This window comes from Dendrobium catenatum, unplaced genomic scaffold, assembly GCF_001605985.2.
Source record: "Dendrobium catenatum unplaced genomic scaffold, ASM160598v2 fragScaff_scaffold_9, whole genome shotgun sequence".
Lineage (NCBI taxonomy): Eukaryota > Viridiplantae > Streptophyta > Magnoliopsida > Asparagales > Orchidaceae > Dendrobium > Dendrobium catenatum.
Window position 1 is genome coordinate 3,054,549 of NW_021318471.1, and position 27,341 is coordinate 3,081,889.

General features: G+C 39.8%; 1 protein-coding gene across 1 annotated transcript; it reads left to right on the forward strand.

Annotated features, from left to right (window-relative positions):
* Positions 1-27,341, forward strand: LOC110110265 (glycine dehydrogenase (decarboxylating), mitochondrial). Its single transcript, XM_020841658.2, has 15 exons — positions 1-1,170; positions 1,260-1,505; positions 1,595-1,672; positions 1,762-1,862; positions 1,945-2,140; positions 2,221-2,346; positions 2,453-2,638; positions 2,861-2,974; positions 4,227-4,379; positions 24,339-24,527; positions 24,880-24,957; positions 25,040-25,165; positions 25,249-25,347; positions 26,791-26,908; positions 26,991-27,341. The coding sequence occupies exons 1-15, from the start codon at positions 1-3 to the stop codon at positions 27,083-27,085; spliced, it is 3,075 nt and encodes a 1,024-aa protein (XP_020697317.1). The 3' UTR covers positions 27,086-27,341.

A 27,341-nucleotide genomic window follows, 5' to 3' on the forward strand; every position in this document is an offset into this window, starting at 1 on the left:
ATGGAGCGCGCCCGCAGGCTCGCCAGCCGTGCAATACTCAACCGCCTCATCGCCGGCGCCAAGCAATCCCCTCCCCTCCCCTCCTCCCCTTCCCACTACCTCTCGCCATTTGTCCGCCGAAACCCGGCCCATCACCGCTATACCCCGACACGACCCATCTCAATCGACGCACTGCGTCCTAGCGACACCTTCCCTCGCCGGCACAACTCCGCCCCACCTGACGACCAAACCCACATGGCCGAATCAGTCGGTTACCCATCCCTCGATGCTCTCATTGACGCCACCGTCCCCAAAGCTATCCGCATAGCTCCCATGGCGCTTCCCAAGTTCGACGCAGGCCTCACCGAGAGCCAGATGACCGACCACATGAAGCGGTTAGCATCCTTGAATCGCGTCTTCAAATCTTTCATCGGCATGGGATATTATGGCACTCATGTTCCTCCCGTCATCCTCCGCAACATCATGGAGAACCCCGGTTGGTACACCCAATACACTCCTTACCAGGCCGAGATCGCCCAAGGCCGCCTCGAATCCCTCCTCAATTACCAGACCATGATATCAGATCTCACGGCTCTCCCCATGTCGAACGCCTCACTCCTTGACGAAGGCACCGCTGCCGCCGAGGCTATGGCGATGTGCAACAACATCCTTCGCGGTAAGAAGAAAACGTTCATCATCGCATCCAACTGTCATCCCCAAACCATTGATATTTGCCGGACTCGTGCCGCGGGCTTCGACCTCAAGGTTGAGGTGGCTGACTTTCAATCAATCGATTACCGATCGGGCGACGTCTGCGGCGTGCTTGTTCAATATCCGGGTACTGAGGGGGAGGTGCTTGACTACTCCGAGTTCGTCAATAATGCCCACGCCCATGGGGTGAAGGTGGTCATGGCCACGGATCTGCTCGCCCTTACCGTTCTCAAGCCTCCTGGTGAACTCGGCGTCGACATCGTCGTTGGATCCGCGCAGAGATTCGGCGTCCCTATGGGGTATGGCGGCCCCCACGCCGCCTTCCTCGCAACCTCTCAGGAATATAAGAGAATGATGCCGGGGAGGATTATTGGAGTGAGCTTGGATTCAAGTGGAAAACCGGCTCTTCGGATGGCGATGCAGACTCGCGAGCAGCACATTCGCAGGGATAAGGCTACCAGTAACATTTGTACTGCTCAGGTGAGCTTTGCTCTTCTTAATTTATTTCGATTCAATTTAAGTAGAAAATTTTAGTTTAGTTGACTTGGTATAAATTTGCCATGTCATAGGCGTTGCTCGCCAACATGGCTGCAATGTATGCGGTTTACCATGGCCCTGAGGGGCTGAAGGCTATTGCGGATAGGGTTCATGGACTTGCTGGAGTTTTCGCCCATGGATTGAAGAAGCTCGGCACGGTTGATGTTCAAGAGCTTCCTTTCTTTGACACTGTAAAAGTTAAGTGTGCCGATGCTAAAGCCATTGCAGATGCTGCTTACAAGAAGGAGATGAATCTGAGGATTGTGGATTCTAACACGGTAAGTGATTTGATTGTGGGAGGAAAAGTTAAAAATTGCTTATTGCAATAGAATGCCTTTTCTTATGTATATTGTAATGGAAAATTCAGATAACAGTGTCCTTTGATGAGACAACAACCCTTGATGATGTGAATAAGCTTTTTGAGGCTTTTGCTGGTGGAAAGTCGGTTAGTATCATGCGGACGATTAATTGCTCTGCCCTTTTGTCCTAAATCTTTTTGAGCTGTTCAGTTGCTTATGTTTGCAAAATTCTCAGGTAAACTTCACTGCTGAATCTCTTGCTCCAGACGTTCAGACTGCTATCCCTCAGGGCCTTGTAAGAGAAAGCCCATATCTGACGCATCCAATCTTCAATTCGTATGGTCCTGCCACCTGAGGTTCTACTTGATGACTATGTCTTGGATGGTCTGGTATTCATCTCTTTCTTGGTTCTATTTAGGTACCACACAGAGCATGAACTGCTCCGTTACTTGCATAGGCTCCAGGCAAAGGATCTTTCACTATGCCACAGCATGATTCCGCTTGGTTCTTGCACTATGAAGTTGAATGCAACAACAGAGATGATGCCTGTCACTTGGCCTGAATTTGCAAATATTCATCCATTTGCCCCAACCGAACAGGCTCTAGGTTATCAGGTAAGATATAGTTTCGGTTATTGCAATCTTTTTTAAGAAATTTGAATTTTGAGTAGACCTACTATGTCTTCCTTATGCAGGAAATGTTCCAAGATTTAGGCGAACTCTTGTGTACAATTACAGGATTTGATTCTTTCTCCTTGCAACCAAATGCTGGCGCTGCTGGAGAATATGCAGGGTTGATGGTTATTCGTGCTTACCATTTGGTAGGGGTGTTATTTACCGTCAAGACTATGAGTAATTCTCTAGTAGTAATGCAGATTTGAGCTTTGGAAATCAAGTTACATACTGAACTGTTTGGTTGAAATGCAGTCAAGAGGAGATAGTCATCGCAATGTCTGCATTATACCTGTCTCAGCTCATGGGACAAATCCTGCTAGTGCAGCTATGTGCGGTATGAAAATTGTTTCTGTTGGAACTGATTCGAAGGGAAACATTAACATTGAGGAAGTAAGAAAGGCTGCCGAAGCCCACAAGAATGACTTATCTGCTTTGATGGTATGGATGCTCAATTTTAGATTCTTTAACTTACTGTAAGATAAAATATCATTATATGAATCTGCACACCCAAACTTATTGACACTCCACGGAATAATGATATTGAATCTCAATACTTCAAATGGTTTAGTCATTTTTCATTTCCATAGTATAGTATATTACACTTGTTTAAGTTAACATAATCTCCATGATGATGATTTTGATGTTCTGGTGGGTGCGCAGGTTACCTACCCTTCAACGCATGGAGTATATGAAGAAGGTATTGATGAAATTTGCAAAATAATCCATGAAAATGGGGGTCAAGTGTACATGGATGGTGCTAACATGAATGCTCAGGTTCGGCATTATGAATTCACCAACTCTCTAGGAAAGCCTGTTAATTGCAATTAGCATTTCTTGTCTGTGAATATGTTTAAATTTTGTGAAGATCACATGAAACTGTTTGATAATTTATTATGCTGAGATGAACTTATGAAGGATTTTTTACCATTTTTAAAGAACACTATTGGCTTAGATTATGATGAGTCATTAAGATTTTGCATGCTTCACTAAGATATGAAAATGTTTTAATGTATTTGGTGTAAAACTTGTAAGATACATGCAGAAAATGATTAAGATAGAGTGATGGTTGGATTTGCAATCATTTAAATTAAGTTGATTCAAAATAGACTTGGTGATTTAGGTGTGAAGGTAGAAGACCTATTAATGAGGACAAGTAGATATAGTTAATAGGATTAGATTATGAGTAGTAATGGATAGATCAAATATAACATGACTAAAAGCGGAGAAACCACTTAGGCAAAATAGAATTTTCACGGCATGTAGCTCTCATCAGCAATTATTGTTGAAGGAAAATTTATAAAGCATCTTATGCGACTCTCCTTTACAATCAGTGGAGAAGAAGAGTTCGTAATGCTTATCCACATCCTAAACTGTTGGTATGAGGCTAATCAGGATGATGCCAATGTTTTGCTTACAAACTCATATTAACCTATAATTGGAAATGTACAAAAAGAATTGTGATTACTTTCTTAACATTTATTTGAATATTTCCGTCAGTTTGTTTTCTCTAAGCTACATATTTTTCAGTATTTTTGAACATGATTTGTTTGTTTTTGGCGTTGAAAAGCATATTCTTGTTTTGGCATTTTGCTTTTGAGTTGTCAGTGAAATTAAGAGTTGGAATTACCTGAGATCTTTTTTAGGATCATCTTATTATTTCTAGAAGTATCTTCTATAGATTATTAGCAATTATGAACAACCTAATTTTTCCAACTTTAATATAGTAAGAGTACTAGGTGATATTATGATCATTGTTATTACATTTATCTACTTCGCTTGCTTGTATAGTTGGATTGTCCTAGATTGACTCAAACGGCACTCCTGTGTTGTGTTTAAATGAATGAATATTAAATCAAGTTAGTGACGGATTTAAGAAACACAAATATTCTGATTTTTTGGTGCTTCATTTTATGCTCACAAAGAACAATCTTCAAGGCTTTCTTTTACATATGCACTACCCTTTTTTGGGTATATGTTGAAAATTGTGTATATCACATCACGATTGAAGCCTTTGTTCTGTGTGCAGGTTGGATTAACTAGCCCTGGTTGGATTGGAGCAGATGTTTGCCATCTAAACCTCCATAAAACGTTCTGCATTCCACATGGAGGAGGGGGACCTGGCATGGGACCCATTGGAGTAAAGAAACACTTGGCACCATTTTTACCCTCACATCCTGTGGTAAGCTATTCTAAAGTTATTATGAGACATGAAAGTTGATCGTAAGGGTAAAATTTCAGAATTAGAAGCCTTTTAATAATTGGAGATTTTCCTTGCTTGACCGTCTTCTGCTTGATTCCTCCTTATTTGAATGCAGATGTAGTTATCTGAGTTATGCTGTTTTTTTTACACTAAAGTTATGATTTCATGCTCCACGCCTCCACCCTTTTTCCAAATCTTTGGAAATTGTTATTCTATCTTGCATGATATTTTTTTATCTTCATTTGATACACATTAGCTGGATTATTGGCATATTTTTTGTTGCCACTCTTGTGAGTTAAAGTGTGTTCATAAATTTTTAAGAGTTCTTCTGTAGTGGCCAGTGGGTAAGTATCAGGAGTGCTCTGAGCTCATATATTTTGTTGATCTGTTTGTAGCGTGAAGTCGGTGTGTGTGGACTAAAATGTCACCCTTAAGTGTAGCACTATAATTTAACTCAATTATTATAAAAATTAAGAAAATGTGTGCTAATACATCAACATTAAGTGACTTATTTCAAGTTCCTCTAATTGTGGTGAAAAGTAAGGGTTGACTAGGTTTAGTATAATATTAGATTTGTTATATGGAATTTCGAAAATTTGAATGCAAAGACAAGATAAATAGTGGACACTAAGATAAGATACAAATAAATATTTCTTTTTTTCAAAAAAATAAATATAAAGGTGAACGTCCATGATATGGTGTAAGTTTAGAAGTTAGTGTAAGTTTAAAATTTTAACAATAGGAATGAGGTTGGGCTAGTAGTGTATAAAGAGTTAAAAGAAATTTTTTTTGAGGTTAATAGGGTTAGTGATATGGTGATTGCTGTTAAGATGATTATCACCGAAGAAATTATTAATGTGGTGAATGCTTATTTGGCTCAAGTTAGATTAGGAATATTTAAAAAGTAACTATTATGAATTGATGAACTTCCTCAAAATATACCTAGTGAAGAAAAGATAGTCATTGGAGGTGATTTAAATTTTCAAATAGGTTATGCCAGGAAGAGTTATGAGAGGATTCATTGTGGTTAGGGAAGAGGAGATCAATGTTTAAAATTGCGTATACGGGTATTGAGGCGTTTTTCATTTGTGAGGCGAGGCGTAAGCCTCAAGGCGTTTTGAGGCGTAAGCCTCAAAATCAAAAGATTGCGTAAACATAAAATGATAAATTTCAGTGAGGCGAGGCGGGCCTCAACCAAGTTGAGGCGCAAGCCTCATAAAAAAAACCCGAGGCGTAAGCATCAAGGCGTTTTTTATTGGAATTGCGCAAAGGCGGGCCTCAAGTCGAGCCTCATATTGCGCAATTTTAAACCATGCAGGAGATAGAATATAATGGGAGAAGCTATACATTATTTCATAGTAGTTGCGAACAATTATTTTAAGAAATGAAGCAAACTTGTTAGTTATAAAAGTGGAGTCATCAAATTACAAATATATTTATTCTTGGAAAGAAGAATATTTTTATAAAGATTGTAAGGTAATTATGTTAGACCGGTTCTTTGTGAACTGGTCCAGAACCAGCGGCAGAACTAGCCGCTGGTTTATAGGAGGCGGAGACTTCCGCCTCCTTTAGCTGGATTTGCTTAATGGGGGTGGGCCCCACTTTGCCAATAGATTTGAAATTTCAAACGGAGTGAGGAGATTAGGATTTGGGAGGGAAATTAAAATAGGAAAGATCTTGTATTAAAGGGGATGAGGGAATTAGGGAGTTCTCATGTTTTGTTTGATTGCAATTAGGGTTTTCTTGGAGGCTTGGGCTCTAGAACGAATTCTAGAGATTGGGAGAGTGCGATCCTCCTCTCGAATAGAGGATCTTTGTATCTTTGCAATTTTTCTTTCATCTTCTAGTAAAGTACAAGTGTTTGGGCGAGTTTTTCTCCATTTTCCTCAGGTTTTCTCTGTTTTGGTCCAGATTTTGTTGTTTTCCTGCTGCAGGAATTATTACGATTTGCTTCAGACTTTGGTCAGGAACTACTTGAAATCAAGTATTTCCTATCAAATTGGTATCAGAGCATCATCTTGGGACCATCGGCGGCTGAAATTCAGAAATTTCAGCAAGGAAACCTCTTCCGCAAGGGAAATTCTCGGTTACCGTGGAAGAGAAGATTGTCGGACGAAAAGTAGAAGTTATGGAGGGTGAAATCAGCCAACTGAAGACCGATTTGGAAGAAAGAACCATTGAATTTCAAAATCAATTTGCGTCCATCCATGAAAAGATGGATGGAAGGTTCACGACATTAAAAGAAATGATGAAGAAGATGTTTGAGAGCAAACCAAACCCGACGATAGCAGAAGCAAGGGAGGCCACCGGCGACAATGGGAGAAACGGGAACCCGAACCCATTGAGGGGGAGGGAGACTACCGAAGTGGAGATCCTTGATGGGAATGACGGAATGCCTCCGCTAGAACCACTTTCTAGGGAGGATATGAGCATGGGCTATGAGAGAAGGGGTGCTGAATTTTTTGGGAGAAGGGATGAGTTTTACTGTCGAGGTGCTGAGGAGGAGAGACGAAGGGAAGAGTATGAGGAAGGGCAGGGGTATGATCGGCGGAGGGAGGTTCGTTACCACTAGGGAGCTTTTCCCCCTCGGGGAATGGGAGGTTTTGGAGGAGCGAGGGGAAACTGAGGAGACTCGAGGGTGAGGAAATTGAAGATGTCCATATTTGAGAGCGAGGACGCACATGGCTGGATCTATAAGGTGGAGCGATACTTTATGGTCAATGGGTTGACCGAGGAGGAGAAATTAACAGCAGCATGACTGTGTTTGGAAGGGAAAGCATTAGCTTGGTACCGGTGGCGGGACATGAGGAGGCCTATTTGAAGCTGGAGGGAGTTCAAGGACTGTATGCTAGAGCGTTTCTGAGCCAGTAGGGGAGGAGACTTCTACGAGCAGTTCTTTGCCTTGACACAGGAGGGAACGATCGCCGATTATCGAGACAGGTTTAAGTACCTCGCGAGCAGGCTGGATCGTCTCTCTGAGACCGTGTTGGAGGGGAACTTCATGAAGGGCCTTAAACTGGAGATCAGAGCAGTTGTTAGGGTGATGCGACCACGGGACTTGGGAGAAGCCATGGAGTTGGCACAGCTGGTGGAGGACCAGAAGCACCTGGAGAGGGGAGCTCGTAGCAGTAGCTCTGGGGGATCCTACAAGATGACAACTACCTTCCTAGCCCCCAAGGGAACTGCCCAGGGAGTACCACGAGAAGCACCAAGGGATAGGACAGGAGGAGGGGGAAATGGCAAAAATTTCAAACGGCTGACAGAGAAAGAGATGCAGGAGAAGAGGGCTAAGGGGTTGTGTTTTCGCTGCGATGAGAAGTACACACCAAGGCATCGGTGCAAGGACCAAACTCTTCAGGTTCTCACCGTCTGCGATGACGAGGAAATTGAGGAGGGAGGTGAGCTAGAGACAGAGGAGGAGATGGAGGAGAAGCTATACTTGGATATGACAGAAGTTTCCCTGAACTTAGTGGTGGGATTCACTACAAATCACACCATGAAAGTGAGGGGAGAGATAAAGGACAAGGAGGTGGTGGTGCTGATTGATAGTGGGGCGACTCACAACTTCATTTCCACACAGATCGTTGATCAACTGGGAGTGAGATTGATGGACACTGGGTGTTATGGGGTGATGATGGGCACAGGGAAGATGGAGAGGGGTCAGGGGATTTGCAGAGGAGTGCGACTGACGATTCAGGGGATACAAGTGAAGGAAGATTTCCTTCCGCTGGAGCTTGGGAGTACAAATGTCATCTTGGGCATGAAATGACTGCAAACTTTGGGGGACACCAAGGTGAATTAGGGAGCACTCACGATGGAGCTGACGGTCGAGGGAAAGAAGGTGGTAATCAAGGGAGATGCGGGACTTTCCAAATCCCTAGTTTCTCTTAAAACCATGGTGAGGGACATTCAATTGGCAGGCGGAGGGAATTTGGTGGAGCTGCACAGTTTGGAGGGAGCAAGATTGGAGGAAGGAGGGGACATCCCTCTCTCAATTCAGCCTTTGATTCAGCAGTTCCAAGAGGTTTTTCACTTACCTCAGGGGTTACTACTGCTGCGAGAGAGGGAGCATGCCATCGTTTTGAGGGAGGGGGTATCACCCATCAGCGTACGGCTCTATCACTACCCTCAGTTCCAGAAGGATGAGATTGAACGGTTGATTAGAGAAATGTTAGAGGCAGAAATCATCAGATCCAGTATCAGCCCTTTCTCTAGTCCCGTTCTGTTGGTCAAGAAGAAGGATGGCAGCTGTCGGTTTTGTGTGGACTACAGAGCACTCAACAAGGAGACTGTCCTGGACAAGTTTCCAATACTCGTCATTGACGAGCTCCTAGATGAATTGAGTGGGTCTGTAATTTTTAGCAAGATAGACTTGAAATCAGGCTACCACCAGATCCGGATAAAGAGGGAGGGTGTACCCAAGATGGCTTTCAGAACTCATGAAGGCCATTATAAGTTTTTGGTGATGCCTTTTGGTCTCAGCAACGCCCCAACGACTTTCCAGGCCCGGATGAATAGGGTTTTTAAACCTTATCTCAGACGGTTTGTGTTAGTGTTTTTTTAGGATATCCTGATTTACAGCAGGACAGAGGAGGAGCATTGGGAGCACTTAAAAAAGGTGTTAAAGGTACTGCAGGAGCACCAGTTGAGGGCTAATTTAAAGAAATGTTGCTTTGCACAACTCAGTGTAGAGTACTTGGGCCATGTGGTTTCAAAAGGAGGGGTGGCAGCTGATCAGTCCAAAATTGAAGCAATGCTAAGGTGGCCAGTACCAAAAAATCTGAAGGAGCTAAGGGGATTCCTAGGACTGACAGGTTACTACAGAATGTTCGTAAAGGGGTATAGTTCCATAGCATGGCTAGTTACTGAGCAGTTGAAGAAGGACGGGTTCCTATGGAGGGAGGCAGCCACATCAGCATTTGAGAGCTTGAAGAAGGCGATGACGACGGTGCCGGTCTTAGCGTTGCCAGATTTCACTCAGACTTTTATTGTGGAGACCGATGCATCCGGGTACGGTCTTGGTGCAGTGCTGATGCAGAGTCGGAGGCCTATTGCTTATTTCAGCCAGGTATTGACTGCTAGAGCCAGGTTGAAATCAGTTTATGAGAGGGAATTAATGGCCATCCAGAAGTGGCGGCCCTACCTTCTTGGGAGACATTTCATTGTCAGAACAGATCAGCGGAGCCTGAAATACCTGTTGGAGCAGCGGATGGTGACAGAGGAGCATCAAAGGTGGCTGTCCAAGTTGTTAGGGTACGATTTTGAGATCCAGTATAGGCCAGGAGTGGAGAACAAGGCGGCAGATGCATTGTCCAGATGTATGGGAGAGCTGCAAGCAGTGGCATTATCCGTGCCTTTGATGCTCGATTGAGAGTCCATCAGAGAAGAAAGTTTTAGAGATAAAGATTTGGGAAGGATCAGGTCAGATTTACTGAAATAGAATGGTGGTCACCCAGGATACTCATTGGAGGGAGACAGACTGTTGTTTCAGGGGAGATTTGTGATGCCCCGAACATCGATCCACATCCCAAATTTACTCTAAGAATTTCATGGGAGCGCAGTCGAGGGCCATTTAGGAGTGCAGAGAACCTACAGGAGACTGGCGGCCGAGCTTTGCTGGAAGGGGATGCATAAAGATGTAGAGGAGATGGTGGCAAGGTGCGAAGTTTGTCAGAGGAACAAATATCTGGCAATGTCGTCAGGAGGACTACTACAGCCGTTGGCATTACCAGGACATGTATGAGAGGAGATATCCATGTACTTCATAGATGGACTGCCTTGTTCAGAAGGATTCACAGTGATCTTGGTGGTGGTAGATAGATTGAACAAGTACGCTTATTTCATTACTCTCCGACATCCTTACACCGCGATGACAGTAGCCTCAGCATTCATCAGGGAGGTGGTCAGATTGCACGGGGTACCAGAGGCAATCGTGTCAGACAGTGATAAGGTATTCCTTAGCCATTTTTGGAAATAGTTGTTTAAGTTGTAGGGAACAGTTCTGAAAAGGAGCACCGCCTACCACCCGCAGACAGATGACCAGACTGAGGTGGTCAATAGGAGCTTGGAAACATACTTGAGATGCTTTGTTTCAGATACGCCCAAGCAGTGGGCTAAGTGGCTGTCATGGGCAGAGTACTGGTACAACACCTCTTTCCACTCGGCTGCATAGATGACCCCATTCAAGGTGTTGTACGGAAGGGACCCTCCTCACTTGGTACATTTTGGGAGTAGTAGTACTCCCGTTTCTTCAGTAGAGGAGTATTTGGAGGAGAGGGATAAAGTGCTGGAAGAATTAAAGAAACATTTATTGAGGGCTCAACAGATTATGAAGCGGCAAGCGGACAGGCATAGGAGGGACATCCAATTTGAGGTGGGGGACAGTCGCCAACAGGAGAAATGAGAAGCTGACTCCTCGGTACTTTGGGCCTTATGAAGTGCTGGAGAAGATCGGAGCAGTAGCATATCGACTGAAGCTACCACCAACGACGACCATACATCCAGTCTTTCATGTATCACAGTTGAGGAAGACCATTGGTGATTATACAGCCAACCCCGAGCTACCAGCGACTCTTACGGAGGGTTTAGAGGTGGTTTTGGAACCATTAGAACTGATGGGGGTTCGCCAGAAAGAAGAAGGAACTAAGGAAGTGTTGATTCAGTGGAAGAACTTTCCAGACTACGAGGCCATGTGGGAGCCATACGAGAGGGTGAAACATCAATTTCCTGATTTTCACCTTGAGGACAAGGTGGTTCTTTGAGAGGGCGGTATTATTAGACCGGTTCTTTGAGAATAGGTCCAGAACCAGTGGCAGAACCAGCCGCTGGTTTATAGGAGGCGGAGACTTCCGCCTCCTTTAGCTGGATTTGCTTAATGGGGTGGGCCCCACTTTGCCAATAGATTTGAAATTTCAAATGGAGTGGGGAGATTAGGATTTGGGAGAGAAATTAAAATAGGAAAGATCTTGTATTAAAGGGGATGAGGGAATTAGGGAGTTCTCATGTTTTGTTTGATTGCAATTAGGGTTTTCTTGGAGGCTTGGGCTCTAGAACGAATTTTAGAGATTGGGAGAGTGCGATCCTCCTCTCGAATAGAGGATCTTTGTATCTTTGCAATTTTTCTTTCATCTACTAGTAAAGTATAAGTGTTTGGGCGAGTTTTTCTCCATTTTCCTCTCAGGTTTTCTCTGTTTTGGTCCATATTTTGCTGTTTTCCTGTTGTAAACAGCAGGAATTATTACGATTTGCTTCAGACTTTGGTCAGGAACTACTTGAAATCAAGTATTTCCTATCAAATTCCAAGTAAAATCTTGATCACATAGCTTAAGGTATATATATATTAATTTTATAAAGTAAAGCCAAACATGTGAAATAAGATGTTTGGTTATATTAAAAGGATTGCTATAGAAGTTTTAGTTGAGTATAGAAATATATTATACATTGATAAGGAGACTTGGAGGTGGAGCGTAGATTAAGAAAAAATGCACTTTTAATAAGTAAATACTATTAAGGCTTATAATGATTATGTTAAAGCTAAAAGTCTGATAGACAACACTTGTAGATCGCGAGTATGTCCTATCAATCTTCTGAAAAAAAATAGCGTGAACAGTAATTGGACTGCTGTTCACAGCAGAAAAATTGCAGTTTACAGCAGTAAGACATCAGATTTTAAGAGGAAAACTGAAAGAAAACTCAAAGTGAGACTTGTATTCCATTAGACAATGAATAAAATAGCAAGATACAATTGATCATCTATTCGAGAGGAGGATCGATCTCTCCAAAATCTCTAGACGCCGCTAGAGCCCAAAGAAAACCTAAATCTAAGAGATATCAAATTTCAGCCAAATTCAAGATAACCCAACCCTAGGAAAATCAACTATTTAATGCATACAAATCAAAAGGAATTTCTTAAACAGTCCCTACATTCAATTTCTCTCCTAAAATCCATTCAAAAGCCTTCCTATTCGGCCCTGTTAGGTTTGCAACCACTTCATCCCAGGATGACATCAGTGCTTCCTAACTCTAGTGGGAGAAAGTCCTCCCTTACTTGAATCCCTTAGATGGTCAACACCACTCCTTTACAGATTCCCTGACCTTTCTCCACCTTCCCTATACCCATCATTACCACATAACAACCGGTGTCCACCAGTTTCACTCCCAGTTGGTTGATAACCTGAGTGAAAATGAAATTGTGGGTAGCCCCACTATCAATTAGCACCATCACCTTACGGTTAGCTATCTCTCCTTTCACTTTCATAGTGTGACTCGGAGTGAAACTATCTCTCCTTTCCTTTAACTATCTTACCCATCATCACTACAGAGTTCAGAGAGACTTCTGTCACATTCAGGTACAGCTTCTCCTCCTCCTCTTCAGATCTGCTCCCACCTCCCTCATCGTCTTCGTCGTCTTCACAGACAAGGAGAACCTGAAGAGTTCGGTCCTTGCACCTATGCCCCGACATGTACTTCTCCTCACATCTGAAGCACAACCCCTTTGCCCTCTTGTCCTGCAACTCTTTCTCTATCAGCTTTTTGAATTGTCCCTCATTTCCCCCTCCACTTTTCTCCATTGGCGCTTCCTTCAGACTCCCCGGCGCTGCCCCTTGTGATGGTAAGAATGTGGTAGTCATCTTATATGATCCTTCAGAATAGTTCCCTCGAGCTCCTCTTTCTGATTTCTTCTGATCTTCCACTAACCGCTCCAACTCCATAGCCTTCCCTAGGTTCCTTGGCTCCAGCACCATGACTGCTGTTCTTATCTCTGGTTTCAGCCCCTTCATGAAAATTCCTTCCAGGGCTGACTCCGAAATATGATCAAGTCTGCTAGCCAAGTACTCAAACCTGTCCCGGTGGTCTGCCACGGTCCCCTCCTGAGTAGAGCAAAGAATTGCTCATAGAAGTCTCCTCCCCAATCGGCTCGGAAACGCTCCAATAAGAAATCCTTGAACTCTCTCAAGCTCCGGATGGGCTCCCTCCTGTCACGCCACTGATATCAGGCCAAAGCTTTTCCTTCCAAACATAATCCCACCGCCGTCAGCTTTTCTTCCTCTGTCAACCTGTTGACAGCGAAGTAACGCTCCACCTTGTAGATCCAGCCATGGCCGTCTTCCCCCTCAAAGACGGCCATCTTCAGCTTCCTCACCCGTGGGTCTCCCCCGTTTCCCCTAAATCCTCCATAGCCTCCCATTCCTCGAAGATGAGGTGCTCCCCAACTGTCACGATCTTCCCTTCGGCGATTATACTCAAACCCCTCTTCATACTCTCCCCTTTTTCCTTCAATACCGTCACCTTAACGCTGAATTCCTTCAAATTCAGCACCTCGATAATGAAGTTCCCCCCTTCTTCCCTCAAAATAAGCCACTCGACGCTGAATTCTTTCGAATTCAGCACCTCGGCGATGACTATCCTCCCTTCTTCCTTCAAAATCAGCCCATCGACACTGAATTCTTTCGAATTCAGCACCTCGGCGATGAAATTCCTCTCTTACCCCTTCAAAATCAGCACCTTGATGCTGAATTATTTCAAATTCAGCACCCCGGCGAGGAAATTCTTCCCTTCTTCCGACAAAATTAGCCTCCCATTTGTCGTATCCCCTACTCATCTCTTCTCTAGAAAGTGGTTCTAGAGGGGGCATGTCGTTCTCCTCCTCCAGAATCTCCACCTCCGAATTCCTCCCCGCAATGGGTTCGGATTTCCTCCCATACCATGGCCGTCGGTGGTCTCTCTTACTTCCGATGTCGCCGGATTGGTCTTCATTTCAAGTAATTTCTTCATCATTTCTTCCATAACCGTGAACTTCCCTTCCAATCTTTCATTGTTGGAGGTGATTTGATTTTGAAAATCAAAAAATTTTCCCTCCAGATCTGATTTTAATTGTCCCAATTCTCCTTTCAATACTTCAACCTTCTTTCCGGCCATCATTCTTCCCCACGGATCTCACGTAACTCCCTTACGGAAACCAAAAGTTCGCTGAAAATTCAGAATTTCAGCCGCCTAAGGTCCCAAATCTACGCTCTGATCCCAATTTGATAGGCAACACTTGTAGATCAAGAGTATGTCCTATCAATCTTCTGAAAAAAACAGCGAGAACAGTGACTGGACTGCTGTCCACAGTAGGAAAACACAGAAAAACTACAGTAAGACAGCAGATTTTAAGAGGAAAACTGAAAGAAAACTCAAAGCGAGACTTGTATTCCACTGGACAATGAATAAAATAGCAAGATACAATTGATCCTTTATTCGAGAGGAGGATCGATCTCTCCCAAATCTCTAGACGCTGCTAGAGCCCAAAGAAAACCTAAATCTTAGAGATCTCAAATTTCAGCCAAATTCAAGATAACCCAACTCTAGGAAAATCAACTATTTAATGCATACAAATCAAAAGGAATTCCCTAAATAGTCCCTGCATTCAATTTCCCTCCTAAAATCTATTCAAAAACCTTTCTATTCGGCCCTGTTTGATCTAGGCGAGTGTGTGGCTGAAACGGGAGGCGGAAGTTCCGCCTCGTTGCGCCTGGGCCGGTCCCGCGTGGACCGGCGGGACTAGTCCATTGGACTAGTCTAACAAAGTCTTTGTAGATAAGATAGTGAGAAAAGCAAAAACTATGTTTTTGGATGATTTTTATAGTAGACTTGATACTAAAATTGGAGAAAAAGATATCTATTTAATAACTAAGGTAAGAGATTAGAGATTTAGAGATTGCGATCAAATTAGATACATCAAAAGTTAAAAACAAAGGATCGAAAGATGAATGCATCAAGAAAAGATGAAAATGTTATATTGAGAAATTACTAAATAGGGATATCAGGAAGAAATTATTTTAGAAGATTTAAATGAATATTATACAAAATATATGATAGATTGATTCAAAAAGTTAAAGTAGTGTTAGCTCTGAAAAATGTATCAAGGCAAAGTTTAGGCCTATGTGAAATGTTTATTAAGATTTGAAGAGTTATGAGGAGATCTTGCAATGTTTCAATTAATGAACCTTCTAAATGGAATTTTGAAGGATAAGAGATGCTAAATGATTTGAGAATAATATTTTTTGTACCATTTTTAAATAGCAAAGATTGTTGTGTATGATAAGATTATTAATATTATAAGTGCTTATGCTCCTCAAGTAGGTTTGGATATGAGTTCTAAATTAAATTTTTGGAATGACTTAGAAGAATTAATACAAAAGATACCTCTTGAAGAAAGAGTTTTTATTTGTGGAGATTTAAATGAACATGTTGGTAGAGAGGTAGATGATTTTAAAAGCATTCATGGTGGCCATGGATTTGGAACGACGAATGAAGGTGGCAAGACCATATTGGATTTTTGTTTAGCTTATGATTTTTCAATTGCTAATACCTTATTTAAGAAAATGAATGAGCATCTCATCACTTATAAAAATGGATATAGTACAACACAGATTGACTATTTTTTTATTAGAAAATTAAATCGTTTAGAATGCAAAGATTGTAAAGTTATTCCGAGAGAAAGTTTATGTACCCAACATCGATTATTAGTTTTGGACTTTAAGATAAAGGGGCATAAAATAAAAAATAAAGTAAAATTTATAAGATGGTGGTGAGACCTGCAATACTTTATGGTGTTGAATGTTGTCCATTAAAAGAGAAGCATAATACTAAGTTAAGTGTGGCAGAGATGAGGATGCTTAGGTGGATGAGTGGCTTTACCCTTAGAGAGGATACAAAATGAGCATATACGTGAAAAGGTTGGAGTAGCTCCAGTAAAACATAAGATTAGAGAGAGTCGCCTTAGATGGTTTGGTCACATAAAACGGCGGCCTTCCGATGACCCGGTTAGGAGAGTAGAGTTATTAGATTTGACTTATGTTAAGAAAGATAGGGGTAGACCTAAAAAGACTTGGTTAGAAAATATTAGGAATGACCTTTCTTTATTAGATGTAAACGAGAATTTGACTTTTAATAGGACACAATGGAGAAAAATGATTCATGTAGCCGACCCCACGTAGTGGGATAAAGGCTTGATGTTGTTGTTGTTGTATTTTTAAATAGCAAAGATGATGTTCAAGACCACATTAACTATAGAGGAATCAAATTGACAAGTCACACAATGAAGTTATGTTACGAGTAATAGAGCATTGGCTTAAGAAAATAAAATCAGTTTGAAGAATCAGTTTGGTTTCATGCAAGAAATTTTATTATGAAAGTAATAATTGTATGATGATAATTAATGGAGAAGTATAGAGAACAAAGAAATGATATTCATATGATTTTATTGATTTTGAGAAGACATGTGGTCACGTTTCATGATAATTGATTTGATTTGCTTGGATGGAACATATGTGCAAAGATATGCTGATGCTATATATATATAGATTACGGAGCAATTACCAGTATTAGAAATGATTGTGGAGTGATCCAATAGCTTTCAGCTATTATAGGTTTGAATATTAATGATTTTTAGTCCTTATCTTTTTGCTATGGAGATATTTACTAATATATTCAAAGCGAGGTAATTTGGTATATGCCTTTTTTGCTTACTAATATATTCAAATGATATAGTTCTAAGTGGTGAGATTTCTATTGAAATAAGTGAAAATCTAGAGTAGTGAAGGAAATATTTAGAAAATAAAGGGAAATTAATAGAATAAGATTGAGTATAGGATTTATAATTTTAGTAAGTATGATGTTAGAAGATAAAGCAATATCTATGTGTGATAAATTTATGTATCTTTGTTTTATCACACACAAGAATAAAGATATAAATAAGGATATACCTTCTAGAGATAAGGTTGGATGATTAAATGGAAAATTATCTCTTTTTTATTGTTTTTGATAAGAGGATATTATGGGAGCTTAAAATTTAAATTTTGTAAATTTGTAATTTGGCTAATAATGTTATATTGATGCAAATGTTGGTTTGTAAAAATCATTATTATCTAAGTTGAGCGTTTAATAAATGACAATGTTAAGAAAATGTATGTCAATTCTTGTAAGGATAAACTGAGGTATGATTATATTAAAAAAAATGTTAGAGTGACATCTATTGAAGGTAATATGATTGAAAATAACTTTACGTGGTTGAGACATGTATAATGAAGGTAGGAAAATGCACCCATTAGATGAGTTGCTAAAATTAATGTTAGAGAATTAGGAAGATAAAATGATAGCCCTAAGGTTACATGGATATAAGTAATTAAAAATGATTTGTGAACAATCTGTTGAATACCTAAGGCAATACTCAATGAGTATGAATGAAAAAAATGAGGATTCGTAATGCCGGCTACATAGAGTAGGACTACTCATGATGATGATAATGATATTTTTTTGTTGATTATGATAAGGCATTTAATTTAGTATTGTGAGAAATGACATTATCATTAAATAGGAAAAATACAAAAAATGTTTATTAAACTTTGTGTAGGATAGATATTAAATAGTTATGGAGTGCATCAAGTATTATCATGTTGGCCATGCAATGATGGATTTAAGGGAAGGGAGGGGCCAACACCCCCCCTAATATAATTGAAGATCAATGGATTAATGATACTTTAGTCATTATATTGATAAAAAAATATACTGTATTAATAAGGAAGTAATTATTCAACTATTTTAGAATATGAAGAATAAATGTTATAAATTATATATTTTTTATCATCTTATATTTTATCTTTTCAAAATAATAAGGTCAAATGATTTTTTTTTTAAAATTGCCAGTCTCAAGTCCAGATTAAAAAAAATTACCAAAATATTTAAAAAACTTAATATGCACTCCCACTATAAAAAATTTATGGCTTCGTCACTATGGTCATGAATGCACTTACAAAAGGTATTCTTACAAAGAATCCCATGCTTTTTTGTGTGTGATAGTCTTAATAGATAGAGCTTTTTTTGGATTGCAATGTTTGATGAATGTAGGAAAATCTACCAAGACAATCTTATAGGATTAATCGGAGTATAGTGTTAATGCCATTTAATTGTAGCAAATGTGAAGTAACATGTGATTAGTAGATGGAGCGTCCAATGATACCATGTTTTTAGATACATTGAATGTATTATATAAACTAATAGGGATATACAAGGATGATACAGCTTCGAAGTTATAGTTAGATTAAAATGTAGAAGCGCCTTTGGGTATCATATGATAAGATGATATTATGGAGATTGAAAAATGACCTTATAAAACTGCAATAAGGGTATAAATGCTAAATTAGTTTAATTTTTAGTTAAAAAAAATCAATAAATGCTAAGTTCAATGGTATAGAGAAGAGATATTAGATGGATCGCATATAAAATTAGGAATGAGAGAGCACAAAATAATTGTGTTAAAGATAATATGGAAGCTGTACCGTTAAAGATTTTTTTTTAGGGGGGGACCCACAGAAGGGCTTACGCGTTAATTTAATTAAAGGTTACAAGTCCTTAAAGATTCAAAAGCTTACTAGAAATATAACATGTGAAATAAAACTTAAGAGGCATTGAATCCGGCTAATACAAAATACAATTAAACTAAAACAAGCAAAATAAAGAAGGAACAAATCACCAGAAGACCACCCAAGGGGAGCAAAAGAGAGAGACATCCATTTCGACGAGAGATCTAGCTAAACAACCTGCAATAAAATAGAGAAAAACCACAAGACCCACATAACCAGCAACACCAACAAGCCACCTCCAGGAAATAGCTCCAACATGACAACCTACAACCAACATGAACAAACAAACAGAAAAGCCAGAACCACAGAAACATCAACACAACTCAATCAGAACATAACAAGAGGGAAAAAAACCCAACCAAAACACTAACCATGAAAAACTAGCCCAACATAAAAAAAAAAGAACAAGACCCTCTAAAAAGAGAACAACTCCAAGAGAAGCTCCAAACAAACAATAGGGACTAATAACACACCAGCCCAACCAAATAAGAAAAAACCATCTTAGCCAACCCCAAGAAAAGCAAAGACCCAACAAATAAGAGACCAAAAGATGCTATTTCCTTTTTTCTTTTTCTCCGTCTATGTTTACCAACTTTCTTGTAAAGTCCTTCCTCATCGATGCTAATAACATTTAAGTCATAAGTTCACATAGAAATGTCCCCTTGCACATCAATGTCCTCCTCAAATGCCCATTTAGCTGATGAATCATCATCAGCTAACCAATCACCTTGAATCACCTTATCATCCTTTAAATTAGAGGCTACTTGAGCTAACAAAGCATTGTTAGAAACAAGGGCGATGGGAACATCAATTAAAGGCACTTTATCATTCAACTCAACATCACCCAAAGGCGACACATTAATAGAATCCATAGAAGGATTACTCGCATTTGGCTGATTTAGAACACAAAGACGCCCATCCATAAAACCAACAGGAGGCGGGCTAAAGGGGGTATGATCACCCACAGAAACACCAACATCATTAGAAACCGGAACAGCTAAACTAACACCAACTTTCCTATTGATAAGTACATTAGGACTATCATCCATGCCATTCAAAGGCTCCATATTAGGAGCATCACCATAAGATGGACACAAAGAATGAAAAGTATTAAAGTTTTTCATACAAGCCTCATTAGTCGATTTTAAAATAATTCTAGCAGACTCAACGGTAGGAATGAAATCCTCAATAACATTCTTCTTAAATAGCTAACGAAGCAGTTTGTTGCAAACCGACAACAGGAGCGATCAAGGGATTAATAGCCATAACCTTAGTAAGAGCACAATGATCATCATTGCCTAACAATTTTTTGAATATTACCTAAATTATTAAGGCCAATCCAAACAGCCTTAGGATAACTTTTGGAGACATCCAGTTCGACAAGCACCCTTGCCAGACAACTTTGAGCCAACGACAGTAGTGTTATCAATTTTCAAAAGACGACCAAAAAGCAAACCCAAACCATGAAGAATGCGAGGGAGAACAGATGAGGCCTAAGATTTGGGAACGAAACCCAAATAAGGATGATCGGCGTCTCGACAGTTATATCAAAAAATGACGACCACTTAAACAATTTCATGTAGCAATTGGAAACAAAATAAGAACTATGGGAGAAAATTCTATTGTAATCCACATCGTTAACCAGCTTGATTAAAAGATGCTTTGGATCCAAAACAGTGACAGAGCATTCAACGATCAACTTGAGGATAAAGAACTTAGCATTCACCGATCAACTTGAGGTTAAAGAAGAACTTACGAATCAACTCAAGAGGAGGTCTTCGATTTGGGAATTTGCCAACCAACGCATAGTTGAAAGGTTGAGCAAGGGCAAGGATTTCTGCCATATAAATCCAAAGGGACGAAAGCCCACAGTTCATTGTAGCTTTGAGATCCGGGAAATCACTCGAAAGAGAATCCCTAGACTAGGCTTCTAAGAAGGAACGAGAGTTTTTTTTGCCCATTAAAGAAACCACAGTCACTCAATCGATTAACCACCTTCTGACGAGCGGAGGTGGCACGATCGAAAGAGAACAACCAAAAAAGAAATAAGGAGAGAAAGGAGATATCAACAGGAGAAAAAATCCCAAAGAACTAGGGGCCATGTGATGTGGAACATCATAGCTTAAGTTTTCCTTTGGACTAGCTTATTTTAGTTTGTTACATGATTTCTAGAGTGTTCTTAGTAGCTTATATAAGCAAGGTATTCTAAGGAGGAGAGGAGAGGAATATTATGACATTTTGAAGCTTTTAAGCTTGAGTTAGTTTCTTGTTATATATCTCTTCTAGCAGATTCAGTTCTTCCGCTGATCCATTGCAGCAGTTGGTATCAAAGCCTGGAGCTTGCGAAGAACGATGGAATGCCGAAGAAGATGGGCTGTCGATGATGATCGAAGCCGAAGAAAATGAGCAATCGATGAAGATCAACACCGAATAAGATGGGAGATCGACGTCGAAGGAGATGTGCGGTCTACGATGATCGACGCCCGAAGGAGATGGACGGTCGACGATGATCGATGCCAAAGGAGATGGGAGGTCAACGACTATCTTCCGCCCCAACTTCCACTCCAACGGCAAGATTCGTCGCTCCACTATCCTCCGTTCCAACTTTTGTTCCAATGGCGGAATTCCCTGCTCGACCATTTAGTTTGCAATCAAGCCGCAGTCGTTGCCTGCAACTTGCCTCTACTCCAGCTCCATTCCATCACCCTTGGTTCCGCCGCCGTCTTTTCATGCGATCCGACCCCACTCCCGTGGGCACCACCTGAGCCCGTCGGCCTGTTTCTAGCACGCGATCAAGATCCAAGCACATTTGTGTGACATCGCCTGTTAAATCGAGCTCCGATAATTGCGACTTCATCTAAATCAAGCTCGATCATCCCACGCTCGCTACAACACGCGAACAATGAATACATGCATGACGATGAGCGCGATCCCGCGCCTGACATCCAGCCTTGTCCCATTGCACGCAATTCTGTCTCTAATTCCTCTCGTGATCCCATACTCAACGAAGCAACTATTGCTGCTATTATCGAAACGAATGATTTCGATCTGGCCTTTGCTTTCTCTCGGGACCAAACACCGGGCGAACACGCTCTCTCTCGATCTGTTGGTCCCCCGCTCGTTCGCGTCTACGCGTTCGCCGCTCACGTATCCTGTATGTGACTTGTCCAACCACCTACAAACCAGCCTTCTTGGGGATATATTGAAACTTGTGTTTGCTACATACATGTTGAAAGTTGATTCTTTTGTGCATCTCACAAGCTTTTTGATGAAATGCCACATAGGGTTGCCATCGCTTGGAATGTTATGGTTCAAATGCCTGTAAATAATCATTTCCCTGAACTAGGCATACCTCCTCTAGTTAAGATTCTGGAGACGGGTTCTTCAAAGGCTAAGGAGGATTCTACTAAGATTTTTGGGAACCTTTTGTAATCACAACAATGATATTAGAGCATGTGTACAAATCGTTGATGTTGTTCCTAATTTATTATAGTTGCTGAAAAATCTTTTGTCGGTATTCAAAATCTTCGACTCAGGAGGATTGCTTATGTTCTCTACTCTTACCTCCTCACCAATGAAATCCCCCGACGGAGTCGAGTTCTTTAGATGTTAGGGGAGTATGATGTGGAATATCATAGCTTAAGTTTTTCTTAGGACTGCTTATTATAGTTTGTTACATGATTTCTAGAATGTTCTTAGTAGCTTATATAAACAAGGTATTGTATGGAGGGGAGGAGAGGAATATTATGACATTTTGAAGCTTTTAAGCTTGATTTAGTTCCTTGCTCTATATCTCTTCTAGCATATTCAGTCCTTCCGCCAATCCATTGCATCCCCATGGAGAGGCGAAAAGATTGAAATCAGCTGCTAGGGAAGAAACCCTAGCAGAGCGCAACTAGTGTGAAAGAGAATGAGTGAATTGTATGTTCGACTAAGAAGTGTCAGCAAGCAACTCTAGATTGTTTAGATAGCAGAATATGTGCCATTTTAGTTGAGAGATAAGGTTAGTACTGCTAGAAATAAGATACCATTTGTAGAATTAGTAATGCAGGTGACTTAGATTTAGGATTTTCTAATACAATTAGAATGATGCATAGTATTGCGCAAAGCATTTTTAGATTCATGTTTCAAAGCATAAAATTTGCTTTCTTTAGGTGCAAAATAGAAATATGAGAATTAGAACGCATGATAATGCAATAATCAAAGAAATTTAAAGAAATCAAGAAAAAATTATAATGGCGCAACTTCAATGAGGTAGACAATTCCAATTAATTGCCATAATTAAAATCCTAGTTGTGTAAAAAATTTAAATAAACTCTATAACACTAGCAAGCAATAACAAAATATGTATAAGAAATTATGAAGGAAAGTAGTAACCAAAGTAAAAAATATCATGGCCTTGACACGTATGAGGATATGACATCCTTTGGAACTATGTAGTCGTACACGTGCGCTTATACTATACGCGAAATAATCACAAATCCAACTTGCACGGTAGATTGAAATCTAGAAGAGAAATTTTGTATTCAATCGAAGTTCTCAATTACATGCTTTAAACTATCTATTTATAAATTTCTCATTCTAGGTTGATGCAAAATCAGCTGAGTTTAGGTTTAATAAATAAAAAAAAAATGGTTGACGCAAAATCAGCTGAGTTTAGTTTTAATAAATAAAAAAATTCAAGTCTTGATTTTAGAGATAAGTTCCAAAAACTAAACATTGTCTATGCAATTGTCGAAATCACGGTTATGTTCCAAACCTCATTTGTTAAAAGCATTCCCGTAATTCCTCAAACAGTGACCAGCCCGTGAATTAGGGGTATTATAGTTAAAATCACAAGCAGCAAACACGTGAGCCACAATTAGCTGTGCTGTAGCTTAAACCACAAGCCCCAAATCTCTTAACAATAAATTCGCAAATAAAAATTTGAATTTCAAATCAACTGCTGAAAGAAACCTTTAAAAGACCATTATTATTTTTACGGCCCAGTGACATCTTAAATCAACTCAATGCCCTTCTGATTCTAAGAGGCTAATTTATGATTCTTCTGGAAGTTCTTGCTGGCTGCTGATTGATCGACCTTACGGTCTCAATAAATGTCAATGTTTGTGACTTTGCGTAAGCAAATGGTGATATTGTCAAAGCATCGGATAATCTCGACTTCCATTATTATGAAACCTAAAAAATGAATTATTGGACATAAAACTGTAATATGCTTGTTAAACCTTCTAAACTATAGGAAATTCTTCACAGGACTTCATTTTGCTTATCTAGCTAAACCTAAAAATGCATTATATGATGTAACACAGAACCATGCTGTATAAACCTTCTATACTATACTATATAGGTAATTCTTCAGTCCATTTTGTTTTATCTTGTTATGACACTAGTAACGAAAACTATATTGAATCTTATCTTATTTATATATATTTTTATTTTTTATTTTCCTTTCTGCACAATTATGGTTATGTTCTTCTTGTCCAATTAAATGCATTTGTCTGGTATTTTATCTGCTTTCCTTGTATGAGTTCAGGTGTCAACTGGTGGAATACCAACCCCAGAGAAGGTCCAGCCACTTGGAACCATTTCTGCAGCTCCTTGGGGTTCTGCACTTATCTTGCCCATTTCATATACATACATTGCCATGATGGGATCCAAGGGGCTTACGGAAGCATCAAAGATAGCTATTCTAAATGCAAACTACATGGCAAAGCGTTTAGAGGTGCTTCCTAATTTTTTCTGTTCTGCCATCCCATAAAGATATTTCCTTAAGTTTTTTGTATCTGTCACATTATAAGCAAGCGTATGGAGATTATATTCAAAGCGGATTGCATAAAACAAAATAAAAATTAATAAATATAATCTATGGAAACTTGATCCCCCAATAACTAAATATAACAGATCATTGCTTAATGCAATTTCTTATATCAATAAAATTGGCTCACCCTTCTACTCGTGAGTGGTGCCATTACGCCAATTGAATTGATTAGGATCAATTTCACTTTTCAGTTAGTTTAAAAGTACAAATTTGTTGAGAAATATGAACTTTCTAAGCACAAAATTGTATGCTGCAGAATCATTACCCTATTCTCTTCCGTGGTGTTAGTGGAACTGTTGCTCATGAGTTTATTGTGGACTTGAGAGGATTTAAGGTAACTGGCAGAGCTAAAGACCTCTCCCTTTAAGGATCTTGCTTCTCTTCAATATTCTTAGCTTAAATCTGTTCCGCTACAGCAAACTGCAGGCATAGAGGCTGAAGATGTTGCTAAGCGTCTAATTGATTATGGATTTCACGGACCAACAATGTCATGGCCCGTTCCAGGAACACTTATGATTGAACCCACTGAAAGTGAAAGCAAAGTAATGTCCCCAAAAGTCTCTCTTTCTGACTTCTGTGTCTTTGACAATCCTTTACAAAAAAGTACTTTTGGTTCCTCCTGCAGGCTGAACTAGATAGGTTTTGTGATGCTCTTATATCCATCAGAGAAGAAATTCGAGAGATTGAGAATGGTAAAGCTGACATCAACAACAATGTCCTGAAGGTAAATTCATGAATTATTTGTGATGCTCTTATATCCATCATCATCCTCTTTACTAGGCATATCCTAAATATTTTTGCGGTCTTTGTGATTTCCCCAGCTGCTTTCTAGTGTAGTAATTTTAGCAGCTATATAAGGACTCATTTGGTTGCTTGTAGATAGAATTTAGATAATGATAATGTCATTTTTTTATGTTACTGAAATCATTAAATATTTGTGGAGGGGTTTTGAGAGGATTTGCGGAGCTTAAAATTAATGTTAATTTTCAAATATATCCTCTCAAATGATGGATTTATCAGATTTTATAATTTTCAAAGTCGTTTTCTAACTTCAAATAACGCAATGGGTCCTAAGCACATTTTCATTTAGGCTTTGTTTGGTTTGAAGGTATTGAAAGAGTTGAAAATAAAAGAAAATGAAATTGAAAATGATAAAGAAATGGATTTGAAACTTGATTTTCTCAATTGTTTGGTTGAGAAGTCCAATAAAAAGTATTTTTGTTTCATATTTGGTTGATAAGTAATTGAGTTTTTTGTTTCTTGTAAAGATGAGGCGTGGGAATCATAATTATGACTTGATAAAATTTTCTTTCATTTTTTCACCAAGGTTGAATATAGAATTGTTAATTTAAAAATGCATTTTTCAGTATTTGTTAGGTAAATTCGACCACTTATTAATTATATTGGAATCAAATGAAATGTCAATTTAATAATCCCAATTCATTCAAACCCAACGCACCCTTAGTTCCTTTCTATATCATGTAAATGTAAAAGTTGCATAGATACTAGTTAGGGCCTAGGGGTGTCAATTTTGCGTCATGGGTCGGGTTCGGGTCGAAATCGAAACTAACCCGACACAATTTGGGCAACTCGAACCCGACCCATTTTTGCAAATGGGTCAGATTTTCGAACCTTAACCTGATCCGCTTGTGGTCCGGATCAACCCGACACGACTCAAATGTCCTAGGCCCGACCAAAACTTGCTAGTTTTCGGATCCAAAAATGGGTCAATATCCGCTTTTCGGGTAAAAAACAGGTCGAAAATGGGTCAATCTAGGGTTGCCGGGTCAAAAACGGGTTTTCGGGTAAAAAATGGGTCAACCCAAACCCGACCCGATTTTTGAAATGGGTCGAATTGTTGAACCCAAACCCGAATCTGACCCATTTCATGTTCGGGTTGACCATAACCCAAAATTTTCGGGTCGGATTTTCAGATCGTGTCAAATATTGACACCCCTAATACTAGTTGATTATTGTTCTACGTATGCCCAAGCTGTTAACTTCTCCAAACTTTTCTTGCATATTTTATAATATTCATTTCATTCCGTCATTGTTTCACTTCCCAACAACCAACACTATAACATCTGCAAAATATGCACTAAAATTATTCATTTTAGGTTCCTTTTCTTATCTGGATAGATCACTTAAAGATCAAACTTAAATGCAGGGAGCTCCTCATCCACCTTCATTGCTCATGGGTGACACCTGGACTAAGCCATACTCGAGGGATTATGCAGCTTTCCCTGCTTCATGGCTCCGAGGAGCCAAGTTCTGGCCAACCACAGGTAACTTATACTTGAGATCTTTATGTACAGTTGGGCAATTAAACGGCATCACTAATACATTTCCTTGTATTTGATTCGTCAGGTCGTGTTGATAATGTATATGGCGATCGCAATCTCGTATGCACGCTTCTTTCTGTTTCGCAAATGGCCGAAGAACAAGCAGCTGCCACTGCATAAACTGTGAAATATCCTCATCGCAGACTGGTATTCCTAAAACTGCACATAAATATTAATTTCCAGGAGTATTCACTCACCTATATTCCTACAGTAAATGCCAAAAGCGTTGCTTTCTGTAGCCCAGTTCATCTTTATTCCAGTCTTTTTAATTTACTCCCATGGAGATACGATTGATTAAAGTACTTTGTAAATTATGTTCAACAAGCCTCTTTTATTTTATTTTATTTAAATTAATTGAAATAGTCTAATTTAAGCA

Coding starts and splice junctions, on each gene's coding strand:
- LOC110110265 (XM_020841658.2), top strand. CDS start 1: ATGGAGCGCGCCCGCAGGCTCGCCAGCCGTGCAATACTCAACCGCCTC. Junction 25,166..25,248: donor CCACTGAAAGTGAAAGCAAA/GTAATGTCCCCA, acceptor TTCCTCCTGCAG/GCTGAACTAGATAGGTTTTG. Junction 25,348..26,790: donor TCAACAACAATGTCCTGAAG/GTAAATTCATGA, acceptor ACTTAAATGCAG/GGAGCTCCTCATCCACCTTC.